The sequence below is a fragment of the Phaethon aethereus genome, assembly GCF_964289735.1.
Source record: "Phaethon aethereus genome assembly, chromosome: 20".
NCBI classification, from domain to species: domain Eukaryota; kingdom Metazoa; phylum Chordata; class Aves; order Phaethontiformes; family Phaethontidae; genus Phaethon; species Phaethon aethereus.
In genome coordinates this window covers 10,147,751-10,170,162 of record NC_138596.1, presented here as the reverse complement: position 1 = coordinate 10,170,162, position 22,412 = coordinate 10,147,751, and the positions used below count along the sequence as shown (strand labels likewise).

The 22,412-nt window shown below is 46.6% G+C and overlaps 3 protein-coding genes across 3 annotated transcripts; 1 reads left to right on the top strand and 2 right to left on the bottom strand.

Annotated features, from left to right (window-relative positions):
- Positions 1 to 193: 193 nt before the first annotated feature.
- CUTA (cutA divalent cation tolerance homolog) lies at positions 194 to 8,981 on the bottom strand (the record flags this gene model as incomplete). Its single annotated transcript, XM_082008825.1, has 6 exons — positions 194 to 443; positions 1,007 to 1,056; positions 1,419 to 1,464; positions 2,746 to 2,805; positions 6,273 to 6,421; positions 8,901 to 8,981. The coding sequence occupies 6 exons, from the start codon at positions 8,979 to 8,981 to the stop codon at positions 341 to 343; spliced, it is 489 nt and encodes a 162-aa protein (XP_081864951.1). The 3' UTR covers positions 194 to 340.
- A 1,562-nt stretch (positions 8,982 to 10,543) lies between these two features.
- Positions 10,544 to 17,846, top strand: PSMD5 (proteasome 26S subunit, non-ATPase 5). The gene is made up of 10 exons (XM_082009068.1): positions 10,544 to 10,816; positions 11,019 to 11,163; positions 11,802 to 11,915; positions 12,355 to 12,483; positions 13,229 to 13,338; positions 13,790 to 13,932; positions 14,401 to 14,596; positions 15,418 to 15,523; positions 16,170 to 16,310; positions 16,822 to 17,846. Exons 1-10 carry the CDS (start codon positions 10,623 to 10,625, stop codon positions 17,077 to 17,079), a joined length of 1,536 nt encoding a protein of 511 aa, XP_081865194.1. The 5' UTR covers positions 10,544 to 10,622; the 3' UTR covers positions 17,080 to 17,846.
- A 2,068-nt stretch (positions 17,847 to 19,914) lies between these two features.
- B3GALT9 (beta-1,3-galactosyltransferase 9) lies at positions 19,915 to 21,900 on the bottom strand (the record flags this gene model as incomplete). Its single annotated transcript, XM_082009149.1, has 2 exons — positions 19,915 to 21,406; positions 21,895 to 21,900. The coding sequence occupies 2 exons, from the start codon at positions 21,898 to 21,900 to the stop codon at positions 20,306 to 20,308; spliced, it is 1,107 nt and encodes a 368-aa protein (XP_081865275.1). The 3' UTR covers positions 19,915 to 20,305.
- Positions 21,901 to 22,412: the final 512 nt, after the last annotated feature.

The following is a 22,412-nucleotide window of genomic DNA, read 5'->3' as shown; positions in this document are numbered from 1 at the left end:
CCTGAGACAGCCCCCGAATGCTGCAGTGTCCCGACGCGAGCGTCTGTGTGTATCCTTATCTGCAATGCTGCAATGGCCCTTGGTGCACGTAGCTCTTCCCCGCCTTGGCCTCCGCCGTCTCCGGGTTGCTCGGTGCTCCCTGGAGCACAGGGTCAGCTGAGGAGGGGATGTTTGGAATGCAAACAAAATTCCCAATCCCAAGCTTCCGTTACAGCAAACCGGTGGAGATACAAGCTGCCTCCCCGCGTGTGTGTAACTGCTGCCCGCCCCAGGAGACCAGCACGGCTCAGCATGTCTCCCCCAGTCTCCCCAAAAGCGACGTGCTTTCTGCACTTCTCAGCTAGTCCCGTGGGACGCTTTCCTCTATCCATTTGAGGTAGAGAGGGTTTCCTTGGTCAATAGGCAGGCTGATGATTTCAGGAATTTCAAAGGGATGGATGGATCTAAAGTGGAAACAGGCGCAGAGGAACAGTGTGACCGACAGTCCCGCCGCAGAACAGCCCCGCTCCTGCTCGCAGGCGCAGGAAGCGAGGTCTCCGCTCCCAACCGCGTGCACCAGCCCTGCCCCACGCTCTCCACGGACTTCAAAGCACCCACATCTTCTTTCTGCCATGTGAGAATTTTGCTTTGAGTTTGGGGTTTACCGCAGCCAGCAGCCGACTGCCAGGGGCCCTGGCCCAAAGCTGGCTGTGCTCACCACTCGGTGCTTGGGAAACGCAGGAAATCCAGCCAGGGAATAACCTGTGTTAGGAGAAGGAGAATCCCTCCTTGTACCTGGTACAGAGGGGCTGGTTGAAGCCCAACAGTTGATACTCCTGCCAAGCTTTTTTTTTTTTTTTTCCTGATGCAATGTCTGGGTTTTTCTGGCTTACAAGGTACATCAGGAGCACTTAGACCCGCGCGGGGTGGGAAGTGTCCCAAGGAACCTGACTCCCAAAGCCTGAGCGGGAGATGGCAGCATACCTTGGGTAGGAAACCCAGTGCTCCTGCAGAGCCAGAGCCTCACCTGACGTAGCTGGACAATTCGCCTATTTTGGATGTCCTTGTTTTCACTAGCTGTGGAGGGTAAAAAACAAAACAAAACAAAACAAAACAAAAACCAAGGGAGAAGTAAAGGGGACGGAGGAATCCCACATGCACAGTTCCCTGCACCCATCCCGCACGGCTGGCGCCCGGCAGTGTGACAGGAGCCCCTCCTGGGCTCTGCCTCAGGGCATGTCCCCTGTGGTGGCTGGACAAGGGGCTGAGCCAGGCTGCCACCCCCAGCTGCCACTGCCCTGCCCGCAGGCAGGTGCTCGGGGTCCCTAGGTACTGTCCCAAATCTCGGTCAGGTTGGTGCCACACTCCCCAAACCACCCTGCAGCCCCTTGGGACTGTCTGGGACGAGGATTTTCATGATGTGGGGAATTGTCACTTACCAGCAGTATTTCAGTGGATTCTTCCAGTTCTCCTTTCCAGAAATACCTAGATTTAGAAGAAAAGAATCATCAGCAAATACAGCTCTGGCTGTAGCCGTGCTGATTCCCCTGGAGGGTTTAGTTTCCCTGCCTGGCGCTTTCTGCCTGTGGCCGTTCCTTTACAAAGTGGTGCTCAAGAAGCATCGCTGGCCCCAAGAATCTGCTGTGCACGTAACTGCGCAACCCGGATTTACAGACCAGAGCCTCCTTGGCTGTGCCAGCCTGGAGAGAGCTGCCCAGGGGGGACAGCAGGGCAAAGGAGCTGGGACTGGGGTGGCTGTGGGGGGCTGCGTGGTGGTGGCCCTGCTCCAAGCAGCGACCGGGGGACGGTGCCCGCAGGGACTGCGGCACAGCTGCAGCTGGGAGGCTGAGCGCGGCAGCATCACGCTTTTTTTTTTTTTCCCTCTCTTTCCCTGCAGGAGAGGAGATGTACTTCTCGTGAGTCAGATATGACCTTTCAAAACATTTATGTTGACAGAAGGCCATCGTGATTTCATCTGCGCACTGGGTTCCTGCGCGAGGAGGCATTCGGAGGTGTCGCGGTGTCTCCTGAGCGGGGCATGGAGGAGAAACCAACTGAAGCAGGCAGGGCCGCGCACGAGCAACTCTGCTCCGGCCATTGTGGCTCGTCGGGAAGAAGCATAAGGGGAAGAAGGATATTACTGGGTTTGCCCTATTTCAGCTGCCTCAGCTGGGCTATGGGAGAGCCTAGGGGGGTGCGCTGTGAGGAACCCCTCCTGTGGGGAGGCTGCGATGTTCCTTCTTCTAGCAGGGCTAGGCCAGGGTGCTGCTACGAGCAAACGGCTGTTTTGGGGCTTTGTTCTTTAACTCCTCTAACAAGTGCAATCCCTGTGCACGAATGGCTGAGGATACCTGCAGAGCACGGCTGGTCATATTTCAAGGTCAAAGATACTGTTCTTCCTTCCTGAAAGAGCTGCTTAATATCGTGAAGGCCTCTTCTGGTGCCTATCTTAGCTTCTTTTAGATCCTGTAAAACTGGCGCTATGTCCTCAGGACCATAAATCCCCTTGCTCTTTGTTAGATCTCCGTGTAGCTAAGCAACCAATAAATAAATGGTCCCCACTGGCAGTCGGAGCATCTGCACCCCTTAACAAGCTTAGTGCACTTTGCACGGGTGAGGATCATCTCCACATCTGCAACACTAAACAGACCCAGCAGCCTTCTGGAAACTGTCCCCTCTCCCCAGGGCAGCAGGGTGTCCATCTCCTCCTTTCCCCTGGGAAGCCCGGGTTTGCCTCCTCTGTGGGGAATATTCAGCCCAACTTACAAGGCCAGGCTCTTCGGCAGGATGTTCACGTTGGCCGCCAGCTTCTTATCCATGATGGCCCTGGGTGAGACAGGAGGGGGAGTTAGTGCCTGCCCCCAGCCACAGGGACATTCCCTCATGACTGCCAGCACCAGCTTTGACATTGGAGACGTGGGATTTGTGGTTAATTATTACCCTGGGAAAGCAGACGCAAAGGTGACCTCCAGCTGGAGCTGCTTCAGCTCAGGTCCTCCTGGCACGGCTCTGGGACTGTCCCCATCGTCGCCCCTGCCAAGCAGGAAGGCTGGGTGTTGCTCCTGGCTCGGAGCAGCACACGGGACCTGTCCCTCACATGGTGCAAGGGTCCTGCCCAGCGCCAGCCCTGTGCCCATCTCGCCGTGGGGATGCCAGGGCAGGGGCTAAGCCACGGGGCTGCGAGAACTGGGCCTGGGGTGGACACCAAGGGGTTTGTCTCCCAGTCCTGTATTTACGCTGTCAAACTGTGCTTCTTCCTCACATAGTGGACTAAATGTGGATCTTGTTAAATTAACAACATCAAGGTTTTTCTACCCAAAATATCCTAGAAGTCTAAAGCCCAAATAAATTCCTTCCCTCCAGCTGCCTCCTTTAGTTGTGGGCTGATTTGTTATTGCAGAGCTGCTTGGGTCTGCCAGCAGAAGTGATATTTAAGTGATTAAAGAGTACTGAAGCAATCTCAGGGTGGATTTTGAGAAGAACTAGGTCAAATGTTGTGTTTTCTGACCACAGCAATGCCTGGGCCCTTCTCACAGAGATGGCAGCCCTATCCCTCTTCCAGGTTATTAGATACAGAGCCTTCCAAGGCTCGATTCAACAACCTGCAAAAATTAACCCCTCGTGAGCTAAATCATTAAAACCATTCCAGTTAACTTCTGCTCCACTCTCCAGGATGTTTTTGGCTCAGAGCAAGTTAAAAATTTATTGTCCTTCCATCCAGGGAATGGTACAGACTGGAGGTGATTACAAAACAAATTGGCCAGCGTGCCCTGAAGATGAGCAGAAGGAGCACAAGAGGTGCCTCCACGGCAGCGACCTGAAGACACCCTGGTCAGGGTGCTAATGCCAGCTGCATCATGCATTGTAATCTGGCCTCTGACCCCTAAAGACAGTGGGGCTCCTGTTTGAGTGTGCGTAAGCTCCTTGGCACGTCTTTACTGTCTTCCTGCTTTCTCTGTAGAAGTTTATACTTGCAACTACGAGCACAAGGCAAAGGTGCCCTTGTGGGGCTGCACAGGCTCTGCTGTGGGGCAGGGAGGAAAGCAGCTCTTTCTGATGACCCTGCGACATCTTGCCACTCCAGCAGTGCACTGGAGAACCAGTGCCTGGACCCAGCTAGCTCCTGGGGTTGGGTTTAATGTTTAAGCACAGCAAGGTGATGGAGATGGACTTCTCTCTGCCGATGGCTCAGAGGAACCATGGCCTGAGAGGACAGCCATCCGGGGAGGCTCCGGCTTGTTTGCTCTCACCATATGTAGCCAGTTCGAGGCATTTAAGGCTTGTAAAGCATCTTGAGTTAATCTGTAGATCAACAAACTGCAGCAGCACAAGCGGAGATATCCCTGCTGTGTTTATCGTGTCAGACACATGGCACGAATCATTTTGTTTTTGTTGCCTGCAACATCCAAGTCACTTGAGCGCAGGAGCCTTTTGATTTGGGTGAGTACCTTCTAATTGCTTCTGCTCTGTCACAATAAACTGTGATCCCAACTGAGATCCTGAACTTTGTTCTAGCAAGCTGAGCGGAAACAAGCGGCCACCATGGGAACGGGAAACTTTATAAGCAGCTGAACGTGATCTGAGGAAAAACGTCTGCATAATACATGAAATCTTTGGGTTAGGTACTTAATGTGTGTTTCTTTGTCCCTGCCTCACAACACGATCTGAATTGAGACAGATGAAATATTAATAAGCAGAAAAGCAAAGAAAACGATATGCACAAATCTAAGGCAGAACCAGAGGCTGACAGGCTGCTCGGGTGTTAGCTAAGTTATGTGAGATTCAATGGCCACACCATCCAGCCCAAAGGGGTCACCTTCTCGGAGCAGGCACAGGGGAGGGACTAGATCTCCTGTGTGGACTCAGGGTTTCTTCTGAGGATTTTAAGTTAATAATAATCCAGATAAACTGGGTTAGAACCAATGCAATGAACAAGCCAGATGCTGAATTCTACCTGCAGCTTAATCTGCTTTCACGAACTCTGAACATCTCTTCCTTAAAACCAGCTGAAAATTTCCTTGCAGTCTGATCCATCAAAGTGAGTGCTCTGCAGAGCACCGTAAAGGAAGAACAACCATGACAGCACCAGGAAAACAGTGGGTAGAAAATAAGTGTAGAAGTCCTGTGTCATCCTCTACAACCATGGCTTATTCATCCAAATTCCGAAACAAAGACATAATTATTCCACCAGTCAAAATGCAACCAAAGTATATATATCTCAGCAATAGGGAGTGATTTATTTCCTCTCCCTTCCCTGCAAGATAAGGAAAAAGGAGTGGAAAACATTTGCAAAGCTGTTGAAATGAAGCATTTTCAGGGACTGAGGCTCTTTTCACCAGCCGTGTACAGTTACTCCTTTTTTCAGAAGACATCAAGCGGTACAGATATTATTCTGTTTGAATTTCTTAATACAGCTGGAGTATTTAAGGTGACACAAAATCCCTTTCAGTAGCCTGTCAGTTCCTGAACGACTGTTTGGGAACACTTTACAGAGGACGGGGAGAGTTTTTGGCAAGCAGCAGGGTAGCAGGGAAAACAGCACAGGAGGTGTTGCAGGGAACGTAACGGTCCATCGTAAACATTTCCCCAGTCAACACGGTTTCAGTACTTTGAACAAACCATCTATTGAGTCAGGGACTGACGGATATGTGAAAAAAACTGCATGAAAAATATCATGCAAAGTATCTCATACATTAAAACGGGGGGGGGGGGGGGGGGCGGGGAAAGAAGGCAAAGCCCTCATTCCCTGAAGTTTGTCTGGTGAGCAGAGTGCAGGCTTCCAGGTGGTACCTCACAAGTGCCTGTTCTGTGTTTGCTGTGGACCACTTTCAGTCTTTTCTTTGTTTTCACGGCAGTGTACTGTCCTTTCTCTCGCTCCATAAATGCTTCTCCTGGAATTTATCTGTGTTGTTCCAGAGAAAAAGGACTGTTGCAGATCAGGGAACAGGGGGCTGGGGCTTAATCCATCTGAGACCCCAGAGACTTAGGGCCATGTCTTAAAATGGGTCTTGAAAACGAAAGGCAGTGGAATAAATTGCGGATTGGTTTGCTATTACTGTGGCATTGACTTCAGAGGCAATTGTCAGCTTGCTTTTAGAAAGCACAGCTCTTGGTAAGTGACTATGTGATACAGAGAGAAAGGGAGAGGGTGTAAGAGAAAAGGAGCACCGTTGGGATAGAAATGCAAAGTACGGAGAAGTACGGCTCCTCTTGAGGGACAAGGAAAGGCTTCCTTCCACAAGAAGCTGCTTTCAAACAACTCAAGCAGACAAGCAGGGGTAGTGTCTCTGTACCTTGCAATATCCTTGGCAATCTGCTCGTTGAGACAGTTGATGAAGGCAATGGAGTGGGTCCCAGAGACATAGCTGCCGGTGACGGCAGAGTGCAGCTGAAGAGCGAGACTCCGCAGCACCGGGTACATCAGCAAAGACAGAGTCACCACCTAAAACATAAGAGTGATGAAGTCAGGTGACATATTGCATTGTGTAAGTTAAGCATTTACATTACCTGTGGCTCAGTGGAGGTCTCCAGCCTTCTTTCTTTCAACATTACAGTAATGCTAGCTGTAATTTGAGTGAAAACATGCCCAGAGGGAGATTCATTCCCCTCCAACGGGGCCAGTCTAGCACCGTGCCAAGTGCTCGGGGCAGGAAAGGGTCAGTTTTGAGGCTGTGTCTGCCCAGAGCTGTGCTGCGGGAGGGCACTCCCCGGACTGATGGGGGTTACAGACCCCACTGCAGGGCCTCAGCAGCCAGAACCGGCTTTCCGGAGAAGATTAAGGAGGTCAGTCAGTCACTGATTGTCTCTGGTAAAATACATTTATGTTGCAAAAAGGGGCGAGAAGGGAACCACCAGGTGTGGCTCCCACATCAAGCACATCATCTTTCCCGCAGAGGACACATCCTGCAGCCGTCCTTTGGCCGCGGGCCCAGGGTGAGGCACGTCCACCGTTCTGGGAGATGGTGGGGCCGGGACCCTCTGCCTCGCCGGGGATGTGGAAGGGAGGAGAGCAGTATGTCAGGTAGGGCTAGGGACCTGGCCACGGGAAAGAGCTTCGGGCTGGAGCCTGCCACGGGATCAGAGCCACGGGAAGCCTGGGGTAACACGGTCTGTGCCGGGACTGGGAGAGCTTCCACGCTGCTCTGCCAGCCCGGGACGATTACGCGCGCCTACTGAGAGACGTTGCGCGGCCACCGAGGCTACGGTACCGACTCGCACAGCAGGAAAGCGGGGATGAGACTTAAGTGCAGGTTTTAAGTTCATTTCATCTTAATTATCTGATACTAATAGGACAGTGAAATCGGATCCTTTCAGGCACAGAAATCCTAATGGACACAGCCCTGGTCTGTAGGGCTGTCTCTGTCCTGCCTGCCGGCAGAAAACAATAAAGCTCTCTCCGTGCCCCGGCCGTGCAGTGGTAACAAGTTGGTTTTGCTGTACATTAGATGCTTTTCCTGGCAAGCACCTTAGCTGCTCTGTACTCACACGCCATAAACACAGTCACGTAAAAATATATAATTATCTCAGCGGGGATGTTGCTGGAATAGCAAGGTTAATTTGGTGCGCTGAGTAATAGCTGAAGGACGGTGCCCGTACCCGGGGCTGCAGCGCTCGCTGTCTCCGCACAGCTGCTCTTCTTTTTGTCTTTTGTCTTGGTTCTGAAATAAACAGCATCTGGCCCTTATTCAGCTTACAGTGGTAAAAAAATGCTTCTAAGACTAAGAATATATTCCTTTTTCCCTCTTATTTCCACCCTCCTTTGTCCTCCGAAAAACCTCCCATCACAGGGCCAATGTCAGAGTTTTTTTTTAAAAAAAGATTGAATTTAAAAAATCTCTCTTGTCACCACACAGACAGGAGCTCCTTTTCGTTTGGAAAATGGATGATGTGCTATATTGGTTGTCTCCTCTTTTCCAATCCGTTTGAGGAGATATTCTTTGTTATTACAACGTTTCTCGTAATAATTTTTAGAGCTTCTTTTGTGCTCTTTTTTCCACTAAGCCATTTAACAAATATTATGCAACAAATCCCAGAAGATACTCAGATAGTTACAAGTCAAACAGAGATATGCTGGTGTATCTGTTTTTCCAGATTAGAATGTAATCATGCTCCCTGCTCAGGAAAAAAAAAAATATCTGACCTGTTCAGCATGGCAATCATTAATCGTCTTGGAGATGTATGCGCATGTGATGAGGAAATCCCCATGAACATTTGTGATTGAATATTAGTACAAAAGTGACCATTCTCTTGTTTTTTGGGGGGTTTCCCCCCTTTTTTTTCTGAAAAGAAAGGTAAAAGCCCCCTTTTTCTTTCAGAATAATTGTGTTTGCCAGGGGATGGTGCAAAAGTGAAGGAGTGAAACTTCAGGATTCCTACCTGATAAACTCAATAAACTCATGACTGCGAAAATGTTAAAATGAACAAAATTGAAAAACCTGCTGTGAGATTTTAAGTATTTCACTGAAAAGCGCTGACCAGGAAAATGATATTTGAGTTTAGAGAGACTAAGATTTCTGCAAGATTTCTTTTGGCTTTCATGAACTAAGAACAGCTTTAGGGTTTAAAATTACCATGCTAGGACTTTTTGCCTAGTTTTGATGAGATTCTGTACAAAAAAAAACCCAAACCCAAACACAACTTGTGGCAATCTTGAGCATGCTGTGAGCTTCCTCAGCACAAGTGGAAAAAAACTCCTAAGAAATTTGCTTTGCTCTCTGCAGAGACCGAGAATACATTCCTCCTGCACGATCTTTTTTGTCTTTTTTTTTTTTTTTTTGCAGAGGTTCCCTTTTAAAGGTAGAGACGGAGGCGTTTCTACGGCTGCCTGGGCTCGCACCCACAATGCTCCCCAGTGGGTCACCCGTGTCCCCCCATCCCAAGCACAGAGCCAGCCCTGGCAGGGCGGGAGGGCTCCCACTTACCAGCAGCAAGGTGCCGCGGCCCGGCCGAGGGCAGCCCTGGGCAGCGGGCAGCAGCGGGCAGCGCTGGCTCAGCCACTCCATCTCCCCGTCTGGGCGAGAGGCTGCGTCCCCTCCGTCCCTCCACCTGCTCTGCCCTGAGCTGGGAAGGCTGCCTGGGAAGGCTGCCCGCAATGAGCACTAACTCCTCCTCCTCTTCCTCCCTGGCTGCCTGCTGGCTGGTACCCGCCTGCCTGCCCCAGCGCGGGGCTGAGGCATGGGCCCGTGGACCAGCATGGCGTCCCCATGGCACTCCTGCCTCCCCACGGACCCTGCCCTGCCCTGCCCTGCCACGCCGAGCCCTGACACCCAGCCTCTCTGCCTGCCTGCAGGCAGCTCCGTGCACAGCCAGCTGCCCGGCACTCAGAGCTGGGGAGGATAGCTGCTGGGGCCCAGCACCCCCAGAAGCGGGGTCAAGGCCATAGCAGGGACAAATGTTCCCCGCAGCATCGATGCTGTTACCAAAACTGTCTGCACCCACATCTGCTGGAGAAATCTCTCCCTCCGTGTAAGCACTGGGGTCCTCCCAGAGTCGTCTCAGGTGCCCTAAGACACTTGCCAATGCCATTTGGCACTTTTGCTTTGATTTTCCCATCTATAAAATAGTTATTTTCTTAGATTTAATATTGTTGGGGCTCTGTACCCTTTGGACAGAAATGACTAGAAATCTGGTAAGTCTTGTTGTGTTGTTTGGGCCTAAAGTGCTCCTGTAAGCAATCCGGTGCAGAGGAACAGCGAGCTCTGTTCTGCCTCATGCTGTAACTTTATTATATTACTGTTGGTTCCCATAAGCCATTAGGAAAACATACTCATCGTCAGCACGTGGAGCACAGCACTTCTGGTGCAGCAGCCCAAGCCTGGGTCTAGACTAAAGCCTCTGATGGCTGAACTGTCCCGGTAGGCATCGGTGGGCAAGCGCTGGAAGAAGCAGAAGTTGTGCTGCCTGCTTGGAGAGGTGTGAAATACCCCCAGGCTCTGCAGTATGGTAACAGCCCTGTATTTGCTACACTCAGTTGTCCACGGGCTAAAAAAGGGACGTTTTCTTCTGCTGGTGTGAAGCAAACCCTGTGTTTTCTTGTGGCGCAGCCCATCGCCACCGCCATGAGCAGGGAGGAGGGGCAGCACGGGGGGTCCCGGCACTGCAGCCCCCTCCCAGCCAGCGGGACCCGCCCTGGGGTGCTGCTCTCCCACCTCAGCATCCCCAGGCTGAACGTCCCCGTCGCCATTTCACATGCGTGACACCGCTCTGCCCCTGCAGGCCCGCCGCGCGTTCGGCCCTGGAGGGGCCTGTTCTCCGGCCCCCGGGGGAGCGCCTCTGCCTGCGAGCGCTGCCCCAGCCCGCTCCGCGGGCACGCCAGGCCGGTGGCTGACTCTCCTGGCCGAGGCAGTTTTCATGCCCGCCCCCACACGAACACTGTTTCCCTCGGTTTCCCCTGAACCGGGCAGCGGCCCGCACCGGCCGCTCACCGCCCCTCAGCCGAGACCCCGCCCCTCAGCAGAGACCACGCCCCGCACCGTCCCCACCCCGCTCCAGCACCGCCTCTGTCGCGCCTGACCAATCAGACTGTGAGGAGGGCGGAGCCAAGGAGGGGCGTGGCGCAACAGCCATTTTGTTTACGGCGGTGCGGACGCGAAAGGCACCCCTGGCGACGGCGCGGCGGTTGCTAGGGGTGGTGCGCTCTCGCGATGCTGTCCGGCGGTGTCAAGATGGCGGAGGCGGTGGTGGAGCTGCTGGAGCGGGCTGCCCGGCGGGAGGTGCCGCTGGAGGAGCTGCGGGCTCTGCGGCTCGCCGTGCAGGCCGTGCCACCGGCAGCCCTCCGCCCCCGTCTCAGCGACGACCACCTGGGAGCGCTCTTCGCCCTCCTCAGCGTCAATGACCGGTGAGCAGCGGCCCGGTCTCGCGGGCCTGACCCGGCCCCGCCGCCTCCTCTCTCCCTTTTCCCCGGAGCGGGGTGGCTCCAGTTGCTACCCCGTCTCCTTCCCTGCCCCTCTTCAGGGCGGGGGCTGGCACAGCTGAGGATCTGGGAGCATCCGGCGCTGTCCTCCTCTTGAAAGGCTTGGTTTTCTTTCTGTCCTGCTCAGGGAGCAAGTGTCTGCGTGTGTTTCCATCCTGGAGAGGCTCCTGCAGGCCCTGGACCCGGTTTATGTGATCCAGAACCTCAGAGAAGAGCTTCAGAAAGGGCTTTTCCACCCCGATGACTCTGTGAAAATCCTCACCATATCTCAGGTACAGGGTTTTTCTCCAGGAGGAGGGGACAGAGCTCTGTCTTGAGGCAGACTGGGTTAGTCTTAATCTGTTACTGTTTTTCATGTCCTAATTTGTGACAAAAGTGCTACATCAAGTGTTATCTGCAGGAATTGCACTCTTAAATGGTCATATAATTTTGGATAAATATCATCCAATATGTTGGTATATAATGCTTTATGATGTGTCTGTTAAACATAATGTATAAAACTGTGTCTTGACAGAAGTAACTTGTAAATTAATCTTCTGTCACATGTTCAGGATAAAGCTTTCTAAGCCAGCACTAGCAGGAGGTGCCATAAGAATTAAGTGCAGCACCACTTTGATGTTCAGGACAGTTTGAACAATATTGTGGAAACACTGAAGAGGAATAGGCCGTAGTAACTTGACACTTGTTGCATTAATATAAAAGAACAGAATTGTGGAATAGTGTAGTTTGGAATGGAATTCTAGAGGTTTCAGGGCCATCTTGCAGCAGGATATTGTCCAACTGAGTTTTGAGTATCTCCAAAAAAGGTGATTCCATCAGTCTGGGTAGCTGTTCCAGTACTTGAATGTCCTTATGGTTGGAAAAGTTTATTTTAATGTTACTTTGTATAATTACTTAATCATGTCTTTAGGTTGGGAGGATTGTTGAAAATTCAGATGCCATTACAGAAATTCTCAACAGTCCTGAACTATTACGGCAAATAATAAATTGCATTGGTGGAGAGAAGATAGCAGTGGCTAAAGAGGTAAGCGTTGCTTTGTTTTTTTCTTTCTCCACAAACTGATGTGGACACTGCACAGAACACCTTTTCTACTGTGTCTGAGATGACAGCCTCTGTTCCTCTTTGAAAAAAGAGAGCTTATGTTGCTTCAAAGATGTTATAAGCATGTAGGTGCCTGAAGCCCAGAAATTATGTAGATGTGATAGACAATTTACCTAGAACTGTTATCTTCCAGTAGCTGTTGATGCCAAAGTGAACTCATAGGTCTGAATTTGATGCTAGAGACCTGAATCACAGATCATAGCTCTCGTCAGTGAAAAGTGAATTGCAGTTAACATTTTAGATGTATAATTTCATTTAATGTGTTAGCAAAGAACATTGAAAGCATGTCTGACCCTCTTGGATTTTCTTCTTTCTGTGGGTTTGTTTGTTTTTAATAATAAGCTCCTGTTTTTGCTTCCAGGCCATCAAATCTCTCTCAAGAATAGCACAGACACAAGATGGCTTGGAGGCTTTATTTGTGAGCAGTTTGCTCAGTGACTTGAAAAATGTCATGGCAACAAGTGATATTGTTCGATACAGAGTATATGAGGTAGGGATGCGATCAATGTTAGCATTTGAATGACATGATACTGCAGTTCTCTTGGACTGTTGTTCTGAATTACAATCTAGATTTTATGGCTTGCTTTTACATTGGTATTTGTCACTGCTTTACAAACTTTTCTTCATGTCTACATTTTGTCAAGACTAGAAAGGAGTAGGAAGAGTACAGCAGTGTTCACCTTTAAATAATGTCAAAACTTCTTTTTTTCAGTTTATGGCACAAAAGTGTGAAGTACTGTTTACATCTTTTATTTTCTAACTTGTGGTGCTTAGGATATTGGAAGGGCTACACAGAGTTCAACTAAAGATACAATCAAATATTTACCTCTCTGAAGGTAAAATAGCTGTTGTAGTCTCTTAGCTTTTGCATGTGAAGTGCTATTGAAACTTCTGGAGGCGGGAAGAGACAGAGAGACATGGCAAGTGTGTCAGTCTAGATACATATAGCAATGAAGAAATAATACAATTTAGCCATTCTAGAGCTTAATGGGGATAGCACTGATGATCCTCTGAAGAAAAGATGACTGTGAATAGAAGTCAAATGCATGTGCTGTAAACTTGGAACTCCTTATGAACTTGTTTCAGGCAAACATTTAGGTTAATCATAAAAAGTCATTGCATTCTGTATTTAATATATAGAGAGTTAGTCAGCATTATAAAACATATTTGGCCATTACTGTGAGTTGTTAAAATATTTTTATAAACCATCTTTTTTTTCCTGTACTTTTATTTAGTTAATTGTCGAAATTTCTTCGGTGTCAGCAGATTCGCTAAATTACTGTGCAAACAGTGGATTAATATCGGATTTAATTGGAGAGCTGACTGGAGATGATGTGCTGGTCAGGTACGTTGGTAGTGAGTTTGTCAATGAGATTTCCCTTGTTGTTACAACTCTTATGTTCAGTCTTAAAATAACGCTCTTAAAACATATTTGTCTGTGTTTCTTGAGAAATCGTTTTCAGGAGAACACTTGTATCTGCCTCTTCTTAAACAGCCTTGAGTGTGAAATACTGTATAATTAAATTTGAGAACCAAGATGAAGTTTCCCCAGTATGCTGTGATAATTGTAATGGTGGGCTGCAATATAAATACTTTAGAATTCCTTCCAACTATACACCTAAAGGGAGATAGCTGAGTGAGCTTGGAGGAGTATTGGACAGTTGTGGGGTAGTTTGGTTGGGGGTTTTTTTGTGTGTGTTTGTTTGGATTTTGTCTTAAGGGTACAAAACCTGTTTTTTCTTAACTTTCACAGTACTCATCTGAAATAGGCCAAAATAACTGTTTGTCTGTTACAGAGCTACATGTATAGAGATGGTGACCTCACTGGCCCATACTCCACATGGGCGTCAGTATCTTGCTCAACAAGGAATTATTGACAAAATTTCAAACATCATCGTTGGTGCAGAGTCTGATCCTTTCTCGGGCTTCTATTTACCAGGTTACATCATACATTTCTTGTTTCCAGTGTTTACTGCTTGCTTTTATTAATGAGTTAAATTGAGAGGACTATTAAGCCTCTGTTCTGAAAGCTCATGTGAATTTTTGAGTATTAGAATGTGTATGTTGGACGTGTACAAAGAATGCTGAAGGCATATTACTCATTAACAGTGGTAGTACAGGTAAGACATGGAGAGACTGTAATGTACATCTGAAGTTTGTGTTTTTGTAATCTTTTTTTATAAATTCAAGGTGGCAGCTGTTGTATCATGAATTAAGTAACTTCCAAAATACTGACTCATTCCTTAGTTCTGTCCTTATTCTCATGCCTTTCCCGAACAGTATTCAGACTTAATAACACTAGTTTAGCAGTGAAACAATGTTACGTTGATGTATGTTTAATTTTGACATTGCTAAAGTTGTTGTTCCTTCACTCTCAATGCTTTTTTTTTTGGTCTTATTCTCTCAGGATTTGTTAAATTTTTTGGAAATCTGGCTGTTGTAGACAGTCCACAGCAGATCTGTGAACGATACCCTGTCTTTATGGAAAAAGTCTTTGAAATGGCAGAAAGTCATGATCCGACCATGATTGGAGTTGCTGTGGACACACTAGGAATCCTGGGATCAAATGTGGAAGGCAAACAGGTTTTACAGAAAACTAGTTAGTATAATTTTTCTTTTCTTTAATAAAACTTTCTCAATATGTCATAATATACAAGAGTGCATTGGTTTGGTGTAATAGAGAAAGGAATTGAAAAATGTATTTATTTATCTAATCAAGGGTGTCTGAATAGCTGTACTATAGCAGATACAGCGTTTTTTAATTGTCTTGCCAGACATGGCAGAATGAAATGCCTGGCAGCCAGAATTCTGATATCACAAGCATGATTCAAATTATTCTTTTCTAGTGAGCTGCATCATATGAATCATCAGTAGTTGTGTTGTTTTAGATTTCTCTGTTTCTACTGATGTCATGGCCTCACTGGGATTGGAAAAAATATGAACTATCATGTAATAATCCCTTTGTAAAGACTGCATTGTTTTTCTTAATATAAAATTGTTCAGAGAATTCGAAGTAGGTGCTAGACTTCTTGCTGCTAGTCTGAACTTTGCTTTTTAAGTGAAAATCTGTATTAGCAGATAGCTATTGGAGCATTGTAGAATGGGATTGAAGATTTCTAATTACAGGTGTACTAAGGTACACACTTGCCAGGATAGCTGGACTATCTGTGACACAAGTTCCTTTTTGTAGTCTGGAGAATTAACAAAAAAGCTTTGGATTTGCCTGTCTTAGATACATATGAAGCAAATTGAATCTTACACTGCTTTTATTATAGTAGATGAAGACATTGCCTTTGTCAGGTTTAATGTACAACACATTTTCTACCAGTAAATGTAATATAATGTGACTGACAGGTAACTTTGTACTCCTGTAGAGGTCTATCTGAATTAATTAAAAGCACTTTGTTTTTGTCTTCAAAGGAAGTAGATTTCAAAATCTGTTAAACAGAATAGGGCACCAGGCAAAGAATGCCCCCACGGAGTTACGACTTCGATGCTTGGATGCAATTTCATCTCTTCTTTACTTGCCTGTAAGTTTGTGGTTTGGCTTGTCTTTTTTAATGACAAGAATGAAACTATTGTGCATCTGACTAATTAATTGTGTGAAGACCTTTTGCAGCATCTAGTTTAGGTAGAAGTGGTAGCTTGCTAGTATTCAGAGTCATTAACTTTACTGTTTTGAAATTCCCTGATTTATTTGTTTGCTTAAAGTTTGCGTTTCTAAGAAGGCAGGTGTTCTGAAACCTGTTTATAAAATACGAAGTCAAGACAGCACTGGCAAGGGAATGAGAGTAAACAGTTTAATATTCTTGTGCTTTAAAGGGCTAGTGGCAAACTGCTCTAATCCCTGCATATGTCCTTTAGTGATCTGGTTTTAATAGCGTAGCTCTAAATGAGCGAGTAAGCCATTTTCATTTGTCTTGCAGGACTGCACTCCAGCACAGCGCTTATCTTGTGTATCAAAATCAATTTATTTAAGTCTGTCCTCCAAGCTAAACAAAATATAGAAGGCCATTTCTTCATTCATGAAAATAAGTTGAAAATCTAAACTATTTCAGTTTAATCTGCTGGAGGTTTGTTTTAAATAACTTCCTGAACTATTGAACATGTTCTCAGAGCTTGAAACTTTCCATAATCCTAATCAAACTCTTTTATTTTTTTATACGATGCGTGTAGCCAGAGCAGCAGACAGAAGACCTTTTAAGAATGACTGAATCATGGTTCACATCCTTGTCTAGCCAGCCGTTGGAACTCTTCAGGAGCATCAGTACTCAGCCGTTCCCTGATCTCCACTGTGGGGCTTTACGGGTGTTTACAGTAAGTGCTTTTTATTTTTAAAGACCAGGTAGTGAGTTGTATTGCCATTCAATCTCAGATTACTTGGGTTTTTTTAAGTGAATGCTACAAACTTATTGTTGAAGCCCCGAAGTGGTCAGAAATAAGGCCTTTTCATTGTGCGCCACTTGGATTCACCATTTAAATAAAGCAGGAGACATGTCATGTCTGTAATGCTTATTTTCTTATAAACTGGAGAGAAAAAAAAAAAAAGGCAACAGCTATGCTCTAGGGCACTGCTTTGGTATTGGAGGCACTGCTGTGATCATTCACTTAAAACCTTAAAGATAAGCACTGAGCTGTACTTGTTTTCCTGTGTTAAACCCTGCTGCTTGCTTTTGAGTGGCGGTTGTGTGACTACTGTGTAGAATGAATATCCTATTTAATTTTTTCTGTCCCTTGGCTATTTGCATAACAGCCTATCATGTAACTGGTTTTGGGGTTTTTAAAATGAGGTGTTTCCCCCTCCTCTCTCTTTTGTCTTCATGTTTAGGCTATTGCAAATCAACCATGGGCCCAGAAGCTGATGCTTGACAGTCCAGGTTTTGTGGAGTACATTGTAGACAGATCTGTGGAGCCTGACAAAGCTTCGAAGGATGCCAAATATGAACTGGTTAAGGCCCTTGTAAACTCTAAAACAATTGCAGAAATCTTTGGAAATCAGTATTACTTGAGGCTTAGGGCTTACTTGCGTGAAGGCCCTTATTATGTTAAGGCAGTTTCTACTACAGCTGTGGAAGGAGCAGAATAATGTCATTGATATCTTGGTTCCCCTTCTTGCAAACCATGTTACTGAAATAGGTGTTAAAATGTAAGCTGTAAAGACCCTCCACACTGGAGTCTCTTCAGATTGTCTCTTTAAAGGAATGTGAAGCACTTTGACTCTATTTGAAATGAGTCATGAGAGTAAATCAAAATGTATAGGGCACAGCATATTTTCCTATAGAATGTCATGGCAGAAGTTCTCTGTGTACTGTTGTGACACAAGTAACCAAGGTAAGCACTCTACCAACTGCTGACTGTGTTCTATTTTGCAGAAATTATCAGTGTTTGGTTAAACTGTTCCTGGGTTTGGAGAGCCTGTCGTGTTTTCTCAGTATATATCACAGTTCAATTAAAACAAACAAACACCAAAACACCTTGAGGTTTGTAACCTCAGATGCTGCCATAGTTTCTCTCTCTTTTTCTTTTTTTTTTTTTTTTTTTAATTTTTTATATCTGCCGAACCTGGCACTTGCATGGAACATACTCTTTTAGCCAGTCATATTGTGTCAGAAACGCTGTTGGTAAGAATAAGCTAGTAACATCCTGCCCACATGAGGGAGTACGAATCGGATTCTCTTCTGTTTTCAACTTGCTAGATGTTAAGTCTTGCTTGAATAAATAATCCTAAATATTGTTTACATTTTATGTTGAGGATGAAAATAAGCTTTTAGCCCTTTTAAAAACATGAATGCACGCTGTAGTGTATAAAACCAAATTGGGAACTTTTGTCTCCTTTTGTTGACCGCGACTTTGTATGGCAGCTCAGTTGACTTGCTCAAAAGGAGCATGAGCTATAGCACTACAAGCCTACTTCAGAACCAAATCTTAAATTGTTTACACTATTTTTTAACAGATACATTTTTTTTTTAATTTTAAGTGTTACTTTAAAAAGATGTATGATTTTAGTTGCCTGAGTTAGAATAAAAGGAGTAAGAATATAAAACTTTTATGTTTAAGGGCGTGAACCGAATTAGGAGTATGGAAACATACACTATGAAGTTGTAATCTTCTTTTGGAGGTGGTCAGCTAGCTGTGGATGAGACACAAGCCTAGCTGGACACTCTAGTGACATGTGATGTGTCTTTGTCCGTAAACAGAGACCACAACATACTTTATACAAAAGGTTTATATTATTTTTGTTGAGGACAAGAAACAAATCTGAGGAATAGCTGGGGGGGAGCGTAATAAAACATGAAATTACTACTTTTGGGCTTATTTTAGTAGTGTGCCAAGTCAGGTATGCCTCTATGGAAAGTACTCACCTTGTGTCCCCACTCTGCCAAGTGAAGCAGGATGATCTAGTCACACAGTAACTCTTCTTGCTTGTAGGAGCTTTGAGCTGCAGCAGAGGTGATGGTACTGCCTGCCAAAAAATTGCTAGCAAGGTGTCAAAGTGGGCTCAGAGGAGCAGCGTAGTTGGGGAAGGTCCCGTAATGTTTAATGAACTGTCTGAATGCAGGTGATCTGCCTTGTTTCTTATGATCTAAGATGTACAAAAGTTGTTGTCCAACATTATACTACTGCTGACACTTTCATCCTAGATGTGCATAATAAACATCTACTAGTGGGAAATGCAGTACACAGTGTCTGATTTGTGAACAGAGAGAGCATAGAAGCGTCATGAATCCTGCATGCAGAAAAAACATGAAAGCACTAAAAAGGAAACGAAAAAGAGTATAGAAGTCCGTAGTTTGCACTTGTATTGGACAGTTCAGCTTTGTTATTTTAGGTGGCTTTGTGCACTGGTAGCACTGTGTGAGCCATATACCAAAGTCTCAGTAAAAGAAATCAATATATAAACCTTCTCTGCAATTCATGAGTCTCTTCCATGTGTGTTTTCAGCTGTTGCTTTTGAAGGCTACTCTGTGTGCTAAGTCTTTAGCATCTGCTTTACATGGTATGTTTGCCAAAGACAATATTTTCGAATACACAGAGATGCCAAACAAGGGGATTTTTTAAAATATATGCACATACGCTTTATTTTGTTGAGCTTTGAGCTCAATGCTCTGATTAATTGATCAGACACCCCTTATTATTCACATGTAGCTCCCTACCCATCCTGTATATTGCCATATGGTTTGCATGTTGCTGCTGGTGCCTCTCATATAAAATGGAAAAATTCAAGCTTGTTGTCGCTGTGTCCCCTCCACCCCCATAAAGAAACAAGTGGAGATAATTGAGGACAAAACAGAAATGGACTGATGGAGAATGAGAATTGAGGTAACATGCTAAACTTGATGAACCTGCTTAGAAAAAAACAAACCAAAAAAACAAAACTCCCAAAACCAAAGCTCATCATTAGCCCCTGGTTAATAAGCAACATAATTTGGTACTGAAGAATTGTGGATCCTTCGGAGCACACCTCTAATTCCTTCAGTCACAGCGGGAAGAGTAAATGGTGCCCTCAAAGGTACATGTGTGCTTGCCGCAGCTGTGGAACAGATCTGTCCAGCTAGTCCTGCTGCTGCTGAAAGCTGATGGGGACGGGTTAATCTGGAGAATGTAGGCATGGGTGGGGCTGTGTGCTGTGGCTGGTTCCCAGTTTGGGGAATTTTTACATTGTGAATAAGGCTGGAGTTACCAGTATGCTGGTGAATTTGTTCTGACGTCGTTGCTGACGCCGTTCTCCAGCATAACGTTACGGCATCGAGCTGCTTCTGTCAGTCTTCCTCTGATGCCATGCTTGCCAGAAATACAAGATTCTTTAACAGGTAAGTTGCATTTCTTGCCTAGAATCTTCCCCGGGCTGTCTACCTGAGCAATTCCCATGATGGTTCAACGTCTCTTCCCACTCTAAGCTGTTCTGTAGTTTCACTGGTACTGTGAAACAGGCTGCTCAGAAGTGGCTCCCTTTTGTGGATGGAAAGATTCCCCTTTGTCACAAAATATTTTGGAAGTAGGTGGAGCCTCACTATGATAAAAAACGCAAAAGGAGTTTTGGCATAAGGTAGAGGACTTAAAGTCTGGAAAACACTGGACACGGAGAAAGTTTCTTGGAATTTTTTTTTTTTACTTATGCATGCACTTGTAGGTACTTGCATAGCTAGAGTACATCCAGTTCTCTTACTGCTGTAACGCAGTATAGCATTGAGAATTCATTTGCTGTTGAAGGAAAGAGAGCTAAATTTGAGAGGATATTATTATTACTGAACATTAACAAGATAAAACAGCTTGTAAAAGAAAATTCAGACTTTCTTTGCAAAAGTTAAATCTTAATCGCCGAAATGAAGAACCTCGTATTTTATTCTGTCTAAGTTAAACTGTTTGAACTTATCAATATAGGTCAAAACCTTGCAGGACACCAGACCGTAGTAGGTTTCCAGTAATGAACAATCTTTCCCATCGCTTATTTCCTTCCAGTCCTTAAATAACTCATCCTCCTTCATGTTGGAAGAAGTGAAAATGAATTTATAGCAGCATCGATTGTAGCTGATGTGCTTTTCCCCAGAAAACCGAGAGCTGTGAATGGGAGCGATGCCAGCTTTTTTAGCACAGATGCCAACAAAGATATCGGGGGGCACTGAAACTGGCACCTCCTTGGCGGCCACGTACACCTTGCGAGCGACGTCCTGGGACATGACGAAAGCGCTCCCACCGCAGTAGTCTGGGTAAAACTCTTCTGAGTATTGAAGGATGGGAACAAAGCCAGGGCTTTCGGGGTCTCTGTCAGGCACTCCTTGATGAACGACCCTCCCAACGTAAATGTCCTCTAGCTGTGTTAAGCTAAGCAAGTATCCAGCCAGACTTGGAATACCGACAAACAGGTCGTCATCTGTTTTAAGAATATACCTTGCTTGGGGACAGAAAGTCACTGTCCACTCCACGCACATCAACATCTTCTCTGTCTGCGTCTCGGGAGAATCGATGAAACTGCCTTCGATAATGTCTCTGTGCTTTTGAGACTCTTCATTGATCTCCAGCTGGGTGGTTACTGAAGCCGGCTTTCCTAAAGCAAACAGAGTAAGGACAGCATAACCTCTGGCGTCTGTCACGTTGCCCCATGTCTGCCTGATCACGTTGCGCCTTGTCCTGTTTTCTGGGCTACTGCAGACAAGAACGAGCAAAAATACCTCTTGATCGGAGCATGTTGCTGCACTGCTGACAGCGTAAGAGAGATTGGCCTTTAGAGGATCCATATGGAGTTTCCTGGCCCTCTCCCTGATTTCAAGAGTCTTTGCGTCGGTGTAAGAAAGAGGTAGCGACCGCAGGAAATACTCCTCCAGTAAATCTGCTCCAAAAAGCAGCACGTGGAAAAGCAAGACATTAAAGAGAATGAAGCACCACTGGTGAGTCCGGAGCCTGCAGAGTGTCAGCTGGGGAAGAGAAGACGCGGACACTGAATTCTCTTGCTACTAGAACAGAAAGACTTTACTTCGTTGTACAATATATTCATGCAAAACACTCATGACTTTCAGACCATGGTCTTTGTATTATTGGTGTGAGGCTCTCTTCCTCCTAGAAACCTGAGCACTCCCCCTTCTTGTGGCACGGCGAGATCCCAAGCCGCGAAGGACGGGACTGTGCTGTAGTTTAGAAGGCTTCTTTCTGCGCATCTGTGCGTGGGAATACTGAGGAATAACTCGCTGTTAATATTTTGTGACTGTTTTTTGACCTGTTACAGGAGGCCTGAGGTGCTAATGAGGACCCGTAACGTTAATACGTGTCCTCAGAGGAGAGCCTTTGGTACTTGGCCTGACAGCCGTGTTGTTGTAATACCCCAAAGCTGGCAGGGTAAGAAGCCAAAGGGAGAGGTGTTACCTCGTGCTAGCCTCCGCGCTGAGTGACGAGCCCAAGCACTTACCTGCATGGTGGCGGGGGTTCTCCCAGCCGCAGGGTCCGTGTTAGCGGCGGAGGCAGTTCCTCCCCGGCAGAGGCTTACGGGGCAGCGTCTGTATCTGGGGCTGCAGGCTCCAGTTACTGCCCAGTACCCAGAGCCTCTGGCTTCCCCCTCACCTGCCTGCGGGGAGGAAAGATGATCCCAGGGGCTGATCGTGTTGCAGCTGCACAAAACACAAAGCAAGCAGAGCGCTAGCCTTTCCCTTTGTTCTCTTCTGGCACTTGGGCTTGGGTCTCTGAGGGAGAAAGGAGTGAAGCAACTGCTGGGGCTCACTTGGTAAAAGGGTCCTCTGACCCCCTTGTGAAGCTGCGTGGGGTCTGCCCCTTTTTTACAGCTGTGCCATTGTAGTGTTGGTTCCCCCGTCCAGGGCAGTTGACCCCAGCCCTGAGCACTCTGCACCTCCTGAGATGGAGGTTTGGTGCGAGAACTTGGGGCTTTGCCTTGTGTGGGGTCCCCCTGGACTCGGAGGACACGCTGGGGCC